At 42.3% G+C, this 19,160-nt stretch overlaps 1 protein-coding gene and 1 long non-coding RNA gene across 4 annotated transcripts in view; both read right to left on the bottom strand.

Annotated features, from left to right (window-relative positions):
* The window catches only part of LOC117944224, a 16,321-nt gene extending 10,795 nt beyond the window's left edge, over positions 1-5,526 (bottom strand). The window contains exon 1 of the long non-coding RNA XR_004656522.1: positions 5,416-5,526. This is a non-coding gene — a long non-coding RNA (uncharacterized LOC117944224). The remainder of the gene's footprint in view (positions 1-5,415) is intronic.
* The window catches only part of LOC117944221 (tight junction protein ZO-2-like), a 66,102-nt gene extending 55,990 nt beyond the window's left edge, over positions 1-10,112 (bottom strand). For 2 of the 3 annotated variants that reach the window (XM_034870833.1, XM_034870836.1), the window contains exon 1: positions 9,853-10,112. In XM_034870833.1, coding sequence (XP_034726724.1) covers positions 9,853-9,915 — 63 coding nt within the window. In that variant the 5' untranslated portion in view covers positions 9,916-10,112. Of the gene's footprint in view, positions 1-7,600; positions 7,620-9,852 lie in introns of those variants that run through there. The other variant, XM_034870834.1, reaches the window with a different exon arrangement.
* Positions 10,113-19,160: the final 9,048 nt, after the last annotated feature.

The following is a 19,160-nucleotide window of genomic DNA, read 5'->3' as shown; positions in this document are numbered from 1 at the left end:
CCCCCCCCCCCCCCCCCCAGACTTCCTTCTACCACCTATTATGCAATACTGATATACTGTATAACACCAAAAAAGACACTGGAGGTCTGTGCTATTTCCTACAGTGCAATATTTAATATTTAACCATTTAATTACTGTGCTATATTTATTTATTTGTTATTAACTACTACTACTACTTTTCGCATTATGTGTATACAAAGCTATTTTGTATATAGTTGCTCTCAGGACTGTGCACCAGGTCCCTTCACCCCTTTTTTTTGCACTACCTATACTTTATATTTTTATATTTTGTGTAGACACTGTAAAGGGGTTGCTTCAATGTACTGCACTTGTGTAAAAGGACAATAAAGGCATTCTATAATATTCTATTCTAAAAAGGTCAACATCCTTAAACCTGTAATATACAAACAGGAACGCCAATGTCTCCACAGTCTAGATGTATACCTGACAGCTAAAATACATAAGGGAAGTTAGTTTGAAACGTGTTGTACAGCCCTTAAACTAAACCCTAAAATACACACCAACCCTAAAGTAATGTGCCAATGTTAGTGGAGTTTGGGGAGAGTGGGTGCAGACTCTGTGGGTGAAAGTGTGTCCGTGTGCTGGACTTCAGCCTGGAGTCTGACCTGGAGATGACTGCATCTGTTGTGAAAATCAGAGCGGACAGCAAGCGGAGAGTTCACAGAACATTGTAACTCGTTCCCTCTCATACAACAACTAAGCTATGAATTGTCAATCCTGAAAGATTCTCGTGAGCCTTCACGATGTTTATTCAGTGGTCATGGAAATATGTCGTATATTTTTAATGATAAGCTGAGCTGTTAAATACGGGATTCACACCGATTGGCTGGTTTGGACACTATGGGAGGACTACGGAAGCCCAGAGAGGCAAGCGTGGAATAAAAAAATTATTTCGGTGATCCAGGTCTGATCTAAACAGCTTTCTCTCCTGGGTTTGTAAAATAGGAACAGGTCAACAAGGTTTTGTCATCTTTATAAGACTCTTTAACCCTTGTGTTGTCTTCACGTCAAAATTGAAAGTGAACACTTTTATTGATGCTTTTTATCAATGTTTTTAACTTTTTCTTGCGTTTGTGTCCCTTTTTTTCAATGTTTGTTACTTTTACTGACATTTTCAACACTATATATAACACTAACTTTAGTTTTACCGTTATTTTTGGAATGTATGGTCATAAACCTCATTTATTTATAGGAAATTATACCTAATGTTTGAGTTAGAAAAGCGGTAATTAGGACTTATTTAGACTAAAATTGAAGGAAAGCATGTTGTTGGATAATCACAGACTGGAATATGTCAACTTTTACTCAATACTATTTCAAAACCACTTCAAATTTTTTTCCAATGCTATAAAATTAGAGACCCCAAAATGAATGAAAGTAGAGATTTGTACTTGTACGCGTTGTATGGAATCAATCATGTTATTTTGGGTTATTAGGATTGGGTAGAACATTGATATAGGACAACAGGTTAATTCGACCTGAGGACAACATGAGGGTTTAACAAAAAACTCATCTGTGATAATGTTTTTGCAAGTACATTTCTTGCAAGTACATTTCTTGCATTTGTTGTTGTTCTTCTTTGTATTTGTTGTTGTTATACTCATTTTGGCCACAAGAGGCTAAAGTGCACCACTCCCCCATGTTCTGGTCTAATTTGGACTGGAATATTCAGGATTCCTTCCAGGTGAGAATCATTTTCTCTGTGCACTCCAACACACGGTACATATGTTGTAGAGGCTATGTAATGTCTTGCTTTTGGCTAGAAGTGTATTTTAACTGGCTGTTAGCGTTAGCTTCTATTTTTAGACTAGGGGGGTACTGATGCACTTCGGTCTCTCGTGACCGAAGTGAGTATAAAAAGAACACAATACTGATTAAGAAATGAAAACAAATAAAAATAGGAGAGAACAACTCTCAGGGCTTTCGTAGACAACCAACAGAGAAGAATCTTACATTTGGTTCTTTTATATAAGCTTTGTAAGAAAAATTGCCCAATGTCCATCAGTCCCTTCTGAAAATTATATGTGTACTTAATTCCCTGATATTGCATACTTGTACAACTGCTCAGTATTCTTTTCTAAGACCTACTATTAGCTATTAGAAACCAGTCCAGAGAGTCCTAACAGGATCGGGGGGTGGGGGGTGGGGGGTGGATGTTGCTGTAGACAGGATATTTTAAGTATGAGAACTGATCTGAGTGGGTGAGGGTGGGGGTTGGAACGCTGAAGAAAAGAAGTGGTGTTGTTATCCACAGCACTACTGGGCCAACATGTCAGAGTCCCTAACACTGGAGTACAGGGCACCAAGGGTATGAGCATTTGTCTGTGTGAGCATGCGTGCATGCTTGTGTGCATGCGTGCATGCGTTTGTGTTTGCATTCAAGACTAGCAGTGAAGCAGAAGAGCTGAGGTAGGCTATGCTAAGTGGCATGTCATTAAGTTGCATGGGAGGAGCGTATCAGTCCCACTGGGCCGAGATACTGCCGGCTCATGAAACTGAGGCCAAGCAAGCCAAAACATCCAGTCAACTCTCAGGAGGCTAACAGCATTTCTACCAGGATGAATTATGGGATTTTTTTTTTACAGTCAAACATAAAAACTGATATGCGTACTGATCACTACGGTTCATCATAAAATCCCAGTTTCGCCTGACTTGCTGCAGTCAGAGTCACAATGGGCCACAATAAAGGATTTAGCACCAGCTTCTGGTCCAGAAGTAGTTCAGCCACGAGCTGAGTGCATCGGAGCAGTCAACCGACATCGTGCTGCTCTCAGTTTATCACACTATGTTTTCTAGGTGCGTCTCGGGCCATAAGGATCAGATCTACATGACTATAGTGGCTACAAGTATTCAACAATATTAATGGGACAGAGAATGAATAAATAATCCGTCAAAGGATTACCTACACATTGTGGCTGAGATCCGTCCTTTTACGGACACATACCCAGTCAGAAATCTGGGCCCTAGGCCACGTTCAGCCCCAACAAAACAAAACAACACGTTTTTTAAAACCGAATCGGGGGTGCGTTGAACACTGTGTTGTGTGCCCAACCACGAGTTTACAGATACGTCTCTGCTGATTGGCTATCACCTGTGATACCGCCAATAAATGAGAGAAAACATATCTCAAAGCTGATGCACAACGTTTCACACCGTTCCGATGAAATATGTCGTTCAATTCGGAAACCGTAGCAAAACGGTGCAAACCATACACAACCCGTTCTGATATCGAACGTGCCCCATGGCCTCTGATTCATCAATGCATCATGAGATACATCTTGCCCTCCGCAATCTGAATGTACTTCATGTGTGCATTGTGTGCTCATTTTCTACCTATTGTGACACCAGGCTCTGGATGCTGTTTTAAGTCCTGCCCACATGCAGAGACCAACAAGAGACCAGCACTGCACCAAATGTAGTCTTCCCTGATCTAAGCTTGGGTTTCAGCAGTGAACCACTCCCCCGGCCTCTGAACCCATTCCTCAGCCACAGGGTAGTACCAATAAATGCTAAACACACTCACAGATTTAAAAACACACAGGAATCTTATCAGTCAGCCACTCCCAGCAGCTGCCCGAACCCATCTGGCACAGTTCCATTGGTCTGCGAATATCTTGAAACTTTAAGGGTATAGCAGTACATATCCTTAATCAGTTATTTTGGAAATTCAGAGAATATGGTCATGGTTTCTCAACTTGGCCACTTTGGGATGCATGGTTTTAATGCTAGCACACCAGGCAAACCGCAAAGAACTAGTATCAATGAAGACCGACTGCGGCATCTCCTCACCTCTCCTATGTTGCATGTACAGTATGTTCTGTGCCTGAATGTGAAGAAATAACTCTCCATGCCAGCAGGCAGCAGAAATCTATTCGTCATTCAAAAAGGGAAACCAGATACAAAAACCCTTTCTATGATAAAAAAAAAAAAAAAAAACAGTGTTTGCCTGAATCAGCAGCAGTTGTACAGTACCCACGGTCCCTCTGCTTCAGTCCCCGCCAGGACGGCAATAAACATTGGGAGATGGCTAACCAGACTGTCCATGTCCCGGGTTGTCATCTGTTCGCTGGGCAAGTAGTCTCCCTGCGGTGGGGGAGGCGAGGAGGGACCGAGAGGCCACAGTAGACACTGGCTAGTTAGCTAACTTGCTAATATTACCCAACATGCCTTCATGCTATAACGGCTACAAAAACTGAACCAGACAATGTTGTCAATAATCTTGCAAGAGCATGTGAATGAAAAATTAGGTTGTCATTAAGACATGTTCATGTATCTTGTACGTTTGCCCTCTTACGGACATTATGTGCAAAATTGATATTTCAATTGTTTTAAGAAGGAATATTCCGACCATGCTTTCTGCCATGCTTCAGAGAGCTGATTTCATAAGTCCCGGATTCAGACACTTGTCGGCCATCTCTCCCTAGACTGCTGTCAGTTTTTTAATACAACTGTATAAATGTCCTGTAGGTGAGTGTATTTTAAAATTGATTGAGGATACGGTGATTAGAGCTCCTAAAAACACACATTTTAATATAAATGCCCAAAACAAATCATCATAGTCAATATCTGTTGGCATAGTTCATTTGCATGACATTTTATGTAGAAAGGGCTGAAAAGGCAAAGCCAGTTCATGTGAAATGGTGGATGAAGATACACTGCACTGCACTGCAAGTGAAAACAGGGAGTGGGAAGAGCGCTCTCTGATCCTTGTCTGATCTTGTCTGATCCTGTTGGCACATTTGCAATGTTGAATGTCCTGATTTCACTTGCAAAAAACCGACCGTGCAGGAAATAACCTGAGTGAGAACAACAGGCAGTGACGAAATCAGCCGGCTGGAGATCGGAATCCTCACAAACACCGCACAATGTCAGATGTTATCTCCATCGGGACTATTAACAGAAACTGTCCACTTGTCGTTTACATTGCAGAACGTCTTTAAAGTCAATGGCCCTAATTTATGAAACGTGCATACGACCTTTACAGGCCTAAAAACGAGCGTACGCCATTTCCTACGCAAAGCTCTGCATTTATCAATTTGGACATGAGCGTAGGCTGCGAAAAAATGTCATGTCCGGTCTGACCTCGTGTATGCAAGTTTTTGAGTCAGCGTGGACTTGCGACGCAGCATGTAACAGGAGAAGGAGAAGTCATCAGAAGTTGATCACTTATCGGCAATGGCATATCTGGGTCTTTTAGAAGACCTCTATGAGCCGAGCACCAGTGCACACGTAGCCTATACACACGAGCCACGGTGGAGGGAGGGGTGGGGGGGGGGGATACTGGGATACTGTATACGGCAGAAAAAGTCTGCAACATTGTTTTAGCCTGTAGGGATCTGCACAACCCCAACTGGGGGCTACACCAAGGAGACAGGATGTGTTGTTAATGGCCACAAGTGAACGATTTTTTTCTGCCATTGACCGACATATTTCGGCTTATTTTTCCAGCCCCTCTGCTGTTAGGAGACAGGGTCGGGGTGGTGGTGCGGCACAGGGGGGCGGAGAAGACTCGCCCTCCAATGCAGCTGTTGCCTGGCTCTGACTCACACAAAAAAAAAAACCATTAACTCCGCTACTGTGTTTATTTAAATATAGGAACACCTACGTGTTGGCCTGAGAGATTGCAATATACGCCTGTGTATTACTATTAGGAGTATACACATGTCAAGGATGTATAAATTAAATAAACTTCAGCTGGAGTCTGATTTAATACAGCAACACTGTTGACAACATCAGTGATCTCTTTCTATTCCACCTTCTTCCTACAGCATAATAACAGTTTTTAGGAATCCAAATTGTGCACACATTACTGCAAATTAAACTGAGACGTCAGGTTTTCAATCTCCACCTCTGGAAAGTGCCGCTTCTTAGCCGGATTACGTCTGGCCATGTCGTAAATGGATGGGGCGAGGCCTCAAAACGAGAATATATTGGGGCGTGATATGTAAATTACAATCGTTTCCAGCCGCTGCATTTACCAGTGTATGTCCATTTTTACTCTCTGATTGGTGTGATACAAACGTTTCATGAATCCCACGTGAAGCCTGTCGTAAGAGGATATCTGTGTTTATATCGTCGCTGGTTTGTACATTAGGCTGATAAATGAGGGCCAATCTGTGCAGGATCAGATGCAGTTTTTGTAGCTATATGCTTAAACAGCCTCCACAACGGGAAGAATAAGTCACTACACATCTACAAATAACTAGTTTACTATTTAAAAGTGAAACTTTTAGCTGGAAAAAGCCACAAATTAACAATGGGCTGTGGAAATTAGCAGAGTTAGGGCCAAATTATGCTTATGCGGTAAATTGACGCCGTGGGTATGTACGTAATGATACGGACCCTAAAACACACACACACACACACACACACACACACACACACAAAGTTCTGTCATGACAGCAATGTATGGCTCTGTGGTATTGTGTGTGTGTCTGCTTTTCCCAAGTCTCTAATTTGATATCTCTTATTCATGAAGCTCTTATTCCTGCCCCGAGGAGCAAAGATGGAGGAGGTCAAAGAGGAGCTATAGGCGAGGATCCAGAGAGCAGCCTTCCTGGAAGCCGTGCAGCTGAAGGAGTTGCTAACTCCGCCCAAACAGCTGAGGAATTCCTGTGCTTCAGAGGAAAGGACATCTCATCCCTCTTAAAACACATTTCCACGTTTTCTCTCTGCTCACGTGATTTCCTAGCGTCTCTCCCGTGCGTCCTCTGTGCAATGGACTAAGATGGAAGGAAGGGTGGTAAACGTGGGTGCAATTTAAGGGCTTGGGAGTACCCAGAGTGAGCTCAAGGCCCAGGTGAACAAGATTAGCTGAAGAGCCAACTGCCTCCCGAGGTTAGCCCGGACAACCTCGCAGAATCAGAGGATTTTACAAACTTTAGATACTGAGACAAGTGGACACACTACCGCTGTAAACATGTATACACGAGGAGCTGATTCATGAGCCAGAAACAGCCTTAATCTAATTATAGAGAGTCTCTGTGTGATGGTGGTGGGGAGGGATGGGGTCAGGGGGTCCACAGACCTGAGCTTGTCTGTCATGACTTCAGGGGTTGAAACACAACTCACACACACACTCTAAAGCCACATATTAGGATGTCTGACTAAAAGTCCTAGCACTCAGCCTATGAATATGAGGATTTGCAGCTTTGAATTGGATTTTTCAAAAGTTTTGGACTGTTGCTCGGACAAAGCAACTGAAGAACTTACCTCGGACTGGGAGAGATTGTGATCGGATGCCTACTATTTTCTAACAATTAAATCAAATTAAACATTTGAAATTAAAATGTCCAAAGCAGAAAGCAAGGATATCCTGACTTTTAATCCATGGTGTGGGTCAAGCTACAAAAACTCTGGATATTATTCTGGATTCTGGACACTATCTAATGTAATTTGATAGTTTCTTATGTTAGACCCTGTGTGCCTGGTAAATGTACGAGTGTCTTTAAAGCTATTAATAGCAGTGAGAAATAGGGAAATTATCCTCCATATATCACATATATAAATCATTTATATGTGTGTGTGTGTGTTTGTGTGTCTATAAACACAGAAGACGTTAGAAAGACTTCACACTCACTTGTCACTCCACTTGTCCTCACAGCCTGAGAGCTAGACTACGCCACGTGACAAGTAAGCTGGTCTTCTTGTGGAAAATCAGTGGCATGGCCCTTTAAATCCAATAAACGATCAACAGTTTACTTGACAATGAAAATAATGGTGATGCAGCTGCCATGACGTGTCGCCTGTTAGTGTTAACGTGAAGCTTCAACTGTGTCCGAGAGACATACGGATTATTAGTCTGTGCGACAGCTCTCCTGTTTCCATGGATATAGTGCGTCAGTGTTTGGCTGTGCCAGCTGTTTCTATCTGATATGTGCCAGTGTGTGAATGCGCTCCCTGTTCACTGCCAGCAGCTGTGTTGGTGTGGATACGTCACTCAGGCTAAGCCGGGATCACTGCTGCTGGAAGAAGCTGGTGAACAGAGCCCACTGAATCATGGGAGTATTGATAGAAAGCTGACGACACTCAGGATGCTTCAGCTGCATTGATTTCTGGAAAGGTGACCATGGCTTCCAGTAAACAACAGTACAGTAGGGATGACACACTTCTTACTCTAGAGAGTAAGAAAGGAGAGGACTCAGCTGTGGCCTGATTCCATTTTCTGTAATACATGAAGATGCTGCGCTTCATTCAGCGGTCTGTCTGACTGGATTAGACAGGGCTCAGGAACAGGATGCATGAAATGGATTTGTGTCCTTACATAAATGAGAAGCATCTCAATGATCCAGACTCACTCACTCACTCGTCAGTCATTCAAAAAGAGTAAAAACTGGAGTTTTCCCTTTGTTTGCTAAGATCAACAGCGAGTTGCCTGGGTTGGTTCCTGCAGGCTCATCTCCGACACGACAAACCGTTATGGAGCTCCCATTTCAGCTGAATGGGATGTTTCACTAACACTTGCAACCGCTTTCATCTTTTCTCTCTTCAACTGACACTTCATCTACTTTTAGGTCTGACGCTTCGCTGTTTAAAGTGCACACACTTCAGCTTCCAGCGCTTCCACGTCAAAGGACAGTTCTTCTACTTCCATCTCTTACTCTTTCTTCTTACTGAGTTTGTCTGCTTCGTCTCGACTTACTCTTCAAACGATACCTTGAACCCTTTCAGAATTCCAACTATTTGGTTGCGTTAACTTCAGCTGTTACTCTCAGACAAGATTTCATAAGTAAAGACTTTACATTCAGTTGATGACTCATTTACAACTGCTTTTTTGCAGTTGGAATTAAGGAGACATACAGCTCAGACATACTGCATATGTTAATAAGGAAAAGCAGGCTGAATCCAAGCCAAAATGTTAGAGTACCGTGGTAGAAAGGATTGAAGAAGACTCTCTCCTGTCCGCCACACACACACACACACACACACACACACACACACACACACACACACACACACACACACACACACACACACACACACACACACACACACACACACACACACACACACACACACACACACACACACTAATCTGAGCAGCCTCTCTGGGCCCAACCAGCCCAGGAGTAGCCTCAGGGTTTTTTTTTGGTTATTACTTCTAGACAACAATCACAGCAATAAAAGGTCCAATTACTAAATGTTCAATAGCCCTTATCATAAAAAAATTAAAAAATACCAAAACATTTTCACAACATACAGTGTAACTATAGGCTTCTTCTGAATGCAACAGGGCAAATATGTAATATATATCCTGTGCTGTGTAGGTATATGACTACAGGTATATACTGTATATGGCACCCCAACCTGTTCATTTCACTGAACAGGTTGGGGTGCCTTTTGTTCCAGGCAGCATGACATAACAGCCATTCTCATTCACATCGCCCTTCTGGCCTACTGATTACATCCAGTGACCTCCTAATGTCCAGAGAGTTTCCCCATCAAACCACAGCTGTCAATCTGGACAGGATTAGCATCACCGCAGGGTGTCACATCAACTCCCAGCACTGGCTTTAAGCGAAAGTTGTCGCAGTTTTTTCAGGTTACAGGCTGATTAACACCTGGAAATACCAGCAGAGTCATCATACGTTCCAGCCTTTCTATTGGCTGTCCTGAAAAACAACAGGTGTACCGACCAGCTGACTATTGGCTGGCCAACACGCACTTAACAGCCTGAACAAAGTCGGCAGGTTGGTAAACGACACGTAGCCCACAAACACACTTTACTTTGACAGCAAATCACGTGACAAAACGTGTTGACGTTATAGCCAAGTTACTACATGTTACCAAATGTAACTTAACACATGTCAAATTCAGTACAGCGCCACTTACTCCGACATTTTCGCTCTTGCCCGGGTAAGAGGCCAGTTTCCCGCCGCCTTTAACCGCCGGCATCCTGCTTCTCTTCGGCTCGGCTGGACAGCAGCTGTGGCGTGGCGGTTAAACCCAGAACCGTGTGGATTCAGACGGTCGTTAGCGTAACCTGGGCTAGTTTTTTGAAAGGAAACATATCTTAGTGACAGCCACGGTGCTCCGCCCTCCTCGCAGTCAGGCTGGGTTCCTCCAGGCGGAAAGAGGGAGGTCCCGTCGGCTCACACACTCCGACAGCGCAACAATCATGGAAGCACACGTTTCCTGTTTCCTTCATTGGAAACATTGTTTTCTATCTGCTGGAAGTGGCAACACTCGGCCAACGCTCGTGTTAACATGTGGCAAACTTACTACTATACTAAACTGTAGGCTAGATTTCTTTTAGGCTACTGTAAAGGAGATGACACTTCACACTCCAGTTTATCACAACCATTCAACATCAACACAACTGGAGATACATGGTTTTCACTGGACAGGGAGGAGAGAAAAGTACCTAAAGCTGTTGGACTAATGTAGTTAAATAAAGTACAATATTTCCCTCTGTGATGTAGTGGAGTATAAGTATAAAGTAGGCTGTAATTGAATTTATAATTTATACTGTTTATTGATCCCTAGTGGGGAAATTACAATTTGCACTCTGTTAGTAATCACTACACACAGGCCTGAAATACACACACATGCTCAGGACCTATTCATGCACAAATGGAGGGATGTTGGAGTGAATGGGCTGCCAGTGCCGGACCAGCGCCCTGAGCGGTTGGGGGGTACGGTGCTTTGCTTAAGGGCACCTAGCAGTGCACAGTTTCAAGGGGAAATACTCAAGTACCTACAATGTGTACTTTATATATATTTGCCACTACCTTTGGCACTACGCTCATCCCCGGTAAACCAGAGTCTCTCTCTCGGTATATACCCTACATGCGTAGATACGGTTGTGTATATATGGTCTACATGTGTGAATAACGTGAAGGGCTACAGCTTACATTTCTTTGTGCAACCCTGGGTTGTCTATGACAACATGTAAATGTTTTTAGCTATATTCCACCACTGCAAGCAAGTATGATAGTTCATTTTACTTTTAGGGATGATGATTAGTGGACTGACAGAGATGGACCTGTAAGTGGGTTCCAAGCCTCACTCAAACAATTGATGGTGTAATAAAGCTCCACTGGAACTGATAAATCAGCAATTAACTTAATTAAGAAAATGTCCATGTATTTATTGGACAAGCGTATTATCAGTATTTATTATATTATTAGCTGAGCTGCAAAGAATGCCATATATAAACAATCTCAAAACATTATGTAGAATATTTTAACCAGAGCTAGATCAGGCCAATGCGGTGCAAGAAAGGGAGAACTTGTTCAGACACGTGTTCTGGGCTGCCAATAAACCAATTTTCAATGCATTATTTATCTTTGAGTGCGGTGACCCATTTATTTAATGGCAGTGCATGCTCATTCTTGCATAGGTACATTTCAGTTTTGTGCACTTCATTTCAGATCAATTTTATTCTGCTTTTCGATGAACACTTATCAAACAATACCACTGACACGGTAAAAAGCCATCTGCTTTCCCCTTTGCCACACGCCTGTACCTGTGGCTGTTGATTACCTAAATGCTTTTCCTGTGGCAATGGTCCACCCAGTGATCAAAATCCAAACTGCATATCCATGCACGTCCCTAACGTGGTACATATACAAAACAACACCCAAAGTTACATAATGGCTCCAACACATTACATTAGGCAACTCAACAACAATCATTAACTACATCAAGTTAGGTGGAGTTAAGTCACATGTGAATACTATACCATGGTTGCTTTGAAAATAAACTAACTATCCGATACATCGATCGGATCCGATATGTCGATACAGTGAGGGATCAGCATCAGTGTTGCCGTTGGTGACTCTGATGTCTTAGCCCCACGTCTGGGTTTAACTTATAACTCGCTTGGCTTATGACACGGTGACAAGACATCTTAAAAACTAGTTACTGGTTTACACTTCATGTTGATGATGCCCAGAAGATGAGTCAGTTGTGATGGTGCTACTGTGACATTAGGCCAAACCTTTGAGTTGAACAAGGTATATTGAAATGGGATGGGCACATTGAGGCGCTACGCTGGCCATTATTTGTCATCAGCGTTTCTGAGCAAGGTCATGACTGACTACATTTTAGTGATGTCTTTTTTGTCGACGATATTTCACGTTGACATCAATACAGTCAATTTTTAATAGCTTACCGTTAATACATGTAACACTTCAGCAGAGGTGTTCATTTCCAAAAAGACTTTGTTGCTTGACGGTTAAAAATGCCTTTTGAGTGAGTTTCCTCCAAGCGAAGTGATCCCACTGAATTTAAGATGGACTTTTATTGTGAAGGGTCTTTTTTCCCTCAACCTTTTTTCTACAATATTTTAGTTTTTTTCACACTTTCATATCCAACGCTGTCCAAATTCCAAACCCCAATCTCATTGGGTACCCAGGAAATCAAGTATGAAGTAGAATGGATGAATGGATCATGAGATGTTTCAAACTCAGACACACACACATGCACACACACACACACACACACACACACACACACACACACACACGTACACACATACAGAGGCTTCCCGATTTATTAGATAGATTTCACAAGTTACAATAAGCTCTTGTTCTTGCCACAATTGGATACATTTTCTAATCTTTTTATCTTTGTATCTTCCACATGCACATCTATTGTGAAATGTCGGCACATCATTTAAAACATATATTAATTAAACATATATTATTTTATTCATTTTTAAATGTCAAAGTTAAATATTTGACTGCCATGAGCTTGTTCACCGTCTTCAACAATTGACAATTGAAGATTATACAAAAATAACAAACAGAAAAATGTGAAACAAGCGACAGAAGAAGTTCAATGACAGTGTGAGTGTGTTGTTAGACCGCTGGATGAATTCAGTGCCCAATCTGGCAGAGCATACATTATCTACTGCCCTTGAATATCCAGGCCAAATTTCTCAGCAAACTCATTAAGTGTGGGCCTTGATTTAGCCCCTGATTTTGTGTGTGTGTGTGTGTGTGTGTGTGTGTGTGTGTGTGTGTGTGTGTGTGTGTGTGTGTGTGTGTGTGTAAGAGAGACTCCAGCATCCCAACCAGTCATAGAGGAGCAGCAACATCTAGAGGCAACTGGGAGAAACACACCAGACAAAGAGAGAGACGAGAAGCCGCCTTAAATCAAATATAGGATTCTAATATAATTCTTTCAAAGGTTAAATTCGGTATTTTTCAACCTGGACCCTATTTGATCATGTTGTTGTGTCTAAATAACTGATAGAAACAACAATCTTTAAAATTGATCCAATATTAAACCACCTTTGACGTAAATGGACAATTGCGCAACGTCAATTTCTGTCCACTCTTGGTTCATCTTTCCACCAGAAATAAACATTTAATTGAACCAATTACATGTGGAAATATGCTGGCTCTATACACGCTAAAAAGACTGGCTGACACACACACACACACACACACACACACACACACCAGTGTCCTAGAATTGAAGTCTGTCCTTCAGAAATGTCACACTAAGGCCAGATGGTTGTCTCCTCTCTCAGAACTGATGGTGGCTGATGAAATATGTTGTGACAGACAGAGAGGAACACACACACCACACACACTGCTGCACCATCCGTTAGTTGTGACTCATGTGGCTCAAAAAGCAACAACACCACACATACTACACCTACTACTGCAGTTTAAAATATTGATTAATGATACACCCAATGTTTCTACCCAATGTTTCTACTTTTTCAATTTTGAAATGATAGCAAGCTCTTCATCAGGTTTCTGCAGGCGTTCACATCTGTACTCCGTGGAACATCTCAGGGATGCTGAGTGCTTCTCTTTGAGCTTCATTAGCATTGGGGCTAAAAATGTGAAAGCTGCCCGAAGGGAGGCACAAGAAAATCAAATCAGATCAAAAAGAAGAAGGAATGTACTCATCATGTCATTCTGTCAAAAACATTGTAAGCACTGTCTATGAAGTGGACACTGGAGTGCCATTAAGTCATCCTCTGGATATAGAATATCCTATTACTGTATTTTTTACACAAATGTTTTTTTACATATATTTATCTGTACATATTTAAAATTTTGTGTGTACCTTGTTTAGCTTAGTTGTCCTTGTTTTAGCTGTATGTCTATGTCAAATTTCTTGTGGGTGTTCACACACTGTTGCACCAGGCTGGATTACCAACAGGGTCCTGGAAGCTCCACAGTCACTGTGTCTCTATTGGTTGTACATTACTGGATTAATTTAAAACATATATAGGGATTTCCACCTATAAAGTCCACCATAAAGTAGGGCAGGTCTTCCATACTTTAGATCGTGTATAGCTCGGTCCTCAGTCAGTATTTGGCTCACATAATCACAGCAATTGAGTAACAGAAGAACATCATTAGCCTGCCATTAACAGAGCATTCGTACATTTTAACTTGTAAAATAAGTATTTTTCAACGTTCCTGTTCATTCCTTCCATGTGAATCCGGCAAAGATGTCTATCATGGGATATTGTCTGTCAGTCTTGTGACCCACTGGGACCTGAAAGGTCTCTGAAACTGCTGAGTCGCCTGTTTGATCAACATTTGGATACGTTCTTCCATACAAATGAGAGTGGCGTCCTCCCCACTGAGCCTGAGTGTGTGTCAGTGTTTGTGAGTGCGTGTCAGTGTGTGTGAGCATGTGTCAGTGTGTGTCAGTGTTTGTGAGTGTGTGTCAGAGTGTGTGAGAGTGTGTGTTTTTTGCAGACTGCACACCCCATGCAAACATATTGTGGTGGAAACAGAGAGGAGGTTATTGGGGTGTTACTGTGTCATAATTGCAAATGAAGGACTTGGTAAATACACTCTTTTACAGAGGCACTGCAATGAAGAGAATGAATCAATCCCGGGCCCATTTCCTAAATGGAATCATAATGCAGCTGGAGAGACAACTGAGCAACACATCGATCCACAAACTGCTTTCACATTCTGAACGAGGTTATGTTTCACTTCTTTCCTCCCTGTTGTGCACAATACACTCCCACTCTCTGGGACTGAAAATAACTACACAACACAAACACGTTCCCTATGTGTTCAGTACTTCTCCGATGATATCATGTAGGAGCAAGCAGGATGACAGAAAACAGATGAATGAACAGAGTGTGTTAGTGCTCATGCTGGCCTTTACTGAACTCTGGCTGTGTGCAACTATTACATTTCCATTTAATTACCTCTTTTTTCATAGGTTAACCCACCTGGCATGTGCAAAATTATTTTTGATCCATTTAAACTAACACACAGTTACAGTGCAGCATACATTTCTTAAGCTGTACTGTAACTTTTTATTCTTGTGTTTTATTTTTAACCGTCTATTCATGTCTTTTACGAGTTTTTAATGCTTATGATTTTTAACTGTTTGTACTTGTGTTTTATCTGCTTAACTGATTTTGTGTAAAGCACTTTGAATTGCCCTGTTGCTGAAATGTGCTATAAAAATAAAGCTGCCTTGCCTTACCAATATGAAGAAATGAACTGCAAACATAATACACATAATTTATTAATAATATTAATAGCTGATAGCTGCAGTCCAACTAAGAGGAGGTTCTGTTATTGTGCACGCTGGCTCACTGTAATAACATACTAGGAAGGTTAGTGGAGCTTAGCAATCGGGAATTTCTTATTATTATTTATAATTATATTATTTGTTATGCCACCTCTGCTCTGTAGCCTCTGTAGTAGGTCAGGTAAGTTCCACTGTCTTCAGCCCCAACCAACACTGATCCAAGTGACATTCAACATGCAGTAGGCTACTGGAAACATTAAATCATTCTTTAAAGGACAATTCCGGCCAATATTTGTGTTTATCTTGATCGCTATAAATATGCGAGTGCTTTAAATCGAAAACACCCCAACGGAATCGATGTAGGCAACAGGGAGTAGCTGCAGCTACGTGTACAAGCTTCTACTGAGCTAAAACGGCAGTTAACGGGGCAAGTTTTATAGTGACTTTGTGCCTCTTAAACGACACAATGCAAATAACATGTCTGTACAACATGAACAGAGCCCTTATGTAACATCAAGATGTGTTTTCTAGTCAGGGAATGTTTTAATTCACCTACCCTATCTTGTTCTTGCCGGCGGGTAGCTTGGTTAGCAGCTAGCTCTAACTCTGTTAATTGCGTTATGTGTCTGTTAAGAGGCCCAAAAAGGCTCAATGAAACTTAACCCGTTAACTGCCGTTTTAGCTCAGTAAAAGCTTGTGCAAGTAGCTGCAGCTACTCAGTGTTGCCTGCACCAATTCAGGTCGGGTTTTTTTCAATCGAAAGTACTTCCATATTTATATATTTATAGCGTTTTATTAACATCAAAATTGGCCGGAATTCTCCTTTAAGTTTAGCAAAATACAACAAAACTTGGAAAAGATTAGGGTAAGCTCATCAAAGTTAACAGTAGGATATCCATCCCCTTCCTCTGTCTCTGTGTTGGCGTTCTAACCTCTGGTGGATTTGGTGAGGACTATGGTGACCTGGTCCTCAGATCTCTGCAGGGTAAATCCAGACAGCTAGCTGGACTATCTGTCCAATTGGAGTTCTCTGTTGACGTCTAAAATTACTTGCCAATAAACCAGAGCACATTTTTCTCCCATCCAGGAATGCTGTGTGGACTAGCCAGACCCTTCACTACAGCGCTGCGGAGGAAGATCTGGCAATGGAGACTAGGAGGAGCAAAGTGGATACATCAAGATCAACATTTTGTCCCCTAAGGTGGGGAATTTGTCTTGGGCACTTAACCCATACTGAAGCCATAAAAGAAACACCAAACAACGTGTACAACATGACACAAATACCATCCAAAAAACCATGATATCACCATAAGTGTAAAACACAACATGGTGTCACACAGTGCATAGCTAAACAGTACTTAAAAAGAAAGTAAAACAAGCAAATAAATATCAAGGCAGGGATCATGAGGACAGGAAAGACGAGCAGGAGGAGGATGAAGAAGAGGCCGATCGATGATTGCAGGAAGGTGAAACCTGTGAATGTGTAGTCCTGCATCGACCAAAGTGACATGTTGGAAGGTTACAGTGCTGCTAATCCAGCTGCAAAGCCTTCAGACCTGCAGGACGGGGAACAGCACGTGTACTAACACACCTGCACAAACCTGCTCAAACTACACTGCAGACATGAAGGTGTGTCTTTCTGTGTGATAATAGCATGGCATAATGCTGCAAACAACGTTCAGTGAGTCCCATAAAAATAATTAAAATTAAATGACAGGTTCACTGTTTTCAAGTCTATGTTAAAACAAATGTCAGCTGTATCTTGGGGCGTTTTTCCATTAATGGTACCAGTTTGAGTTGCCCCGGCTCAACCACGGTCCCCCTTCCTCCTTTTTCCGTTGCAGATTAGTACCGCCTCATGCGTGAGGCGAGCCGTGTCTGGACATCATAGCAGGAAACTGCCGTGACCTAACGCGACACACACACAGAACGTGGAAGGTGTGTTGATTTTTATTCTTGGCGTGTTTCCGACCAATCAGCAGTCTGCAGGTTTTCAAGTCACCTTTTGGTCTCGCCTCAGAACCGCGACTGAGGTAGTACTACAAAAAAGTACCTGTTAGCCCTCGTGTTGTCTTCCCGTCAAACTGAAAATCAACAATTTCGTTGAGGCTTTTATCAATGTTTTAAACTTTTTGTCATGTTTTTGTCCCTTTTTTCAATGTTTGTGTATGTTTTTTTGACATTTTCGACACTACATAACACTAACTTATTAATTTTAGCTTACAGTTATTTTTGGAATTTATGGTCAATTGACCTCATTTATAGGAAATTGTACCTGATGTTACAGTTAGAAAAGCAGAAATTAGGAATTACTTTGACTAAAATTAAAGAAATGTATGTTGATGGATAATCACCACACCATTGCCAAAGAGCGTTGTGTGGAATCAATCATGTTATTTTTGGTAATTACAGTTGGGTAGTTAAAAAGAACACTGATGTAGGACAACACATCAATTAGACCCGAGGACAATATGAGGGTTAACGGGTGCCAGGGACTTTTTTCATAAAGGAAAACCAAAAAAGACGAGTAGAGTCGAGGCGGGTTGAATAGATACCATGCAGTGGAATTAGTCTTTTTAGTATGAAATTGGGTGAACCATTCCACAGCGTAGCTCTGACTAAACGTAGCTGTCAGTGTCGTGTTGTGTTCGCTTTACTTGCTTCACTGTAGTGACCGGACCGTGAGAGCGGAACACTGAGAACTCTCTGGGCAAGTGCTCAGTGGAGACTCCACGGAGGGGGGGTCTGAAGCACAGCTCTGATGTGGGCCCAGTACAAAAATTTGTGAAGAGCAGTGAAGAGCTTTGCTAAAAACATTCCAGACACTCCTGCATGACAATTAACTTCTTCCCGACCCTGCCTTTTCTGTGTTTAATTACACAGGTCCACAGGAGGAGAAAGCAGCAATGTTCTGCTCTCCTGTAGTCAAAAAGGCCACAATTAATCAAAGAGACACAGCAACAGCAGGAGAGGAAAGGGAATCTCTATCTATAGCTCAACCTTGCATGTCTTACAGCTCCACTTCATATGGAGGTTGATGGAAAACACAAAACGAATCAAAGAAAAAATAAGAACGTGTGTTTGTTTAGAACGTGTCATCGTAGCTTTTGAACAGGGTTTTCCCATTCCTCTCACTCATCATTTGGGTGAAATGATCCTTAGGGGCCTATCTTGCACCCAATGCAGTGCATCGCCATGCCCAATGCAAGTGTCTTTGCTATTTTAAGACCGACACAGTTGTCAATTTCCTGTCGAGTGCCCACATCGTTTAAATAGCAACAGTACCTGTGCCCATCTTTGCGCCCATGGGCGTGCTGGTCTTACAGGGAGGTGTGTTGAAGTGCATTCTTGGTGTGCTGGTCTTACAGGGAGGTGTGTTCAGGTGCATTGTGGCTGTGCTGCTCTTACAGGAAGGTGTGTTCAAGGGCATTCTTGGCGTGCTGGTCTTACAGGGAGGTGTGTTCAGGTGCATTGTGGCTGTGCTGCCCTTACAGGAAGGTGTGTTCAAGTGCATTCTTGGCGTGCTGGTCTTACAGGGAGGTGTGTTCAGGTGCAATGTGGCTTTGCTGCTCTTACAGGGAGGTGTGTTCAAGTGCATTCTTGGCGTGCTGGTCTTACAGGGAGGTGTGTTCAAGTGCATTGTGGCTGTGCTGGTCTTACAGGGAGGTGTG

Source organism: Etheostoma cragini, chromosome 5, assembly GCF_013103735.1.
Source record: "Etheostoma cragini isolate CJK2018 chromosome 5, CSU_Ecrag_1.0, whole genome shotgun sequence".
NCBI classification, from domain to species: Eukaryota; Metazoa; Chordata; class Actinopteri; order Perciformes; family Percidae; genus Etheostoma; species Etheostoma cragini.
The sequence above is the reverse complement of the archived record's forward strand: the minus strand, read 5'-3'. Positions and strand labels throughout refer to the sequence as shown.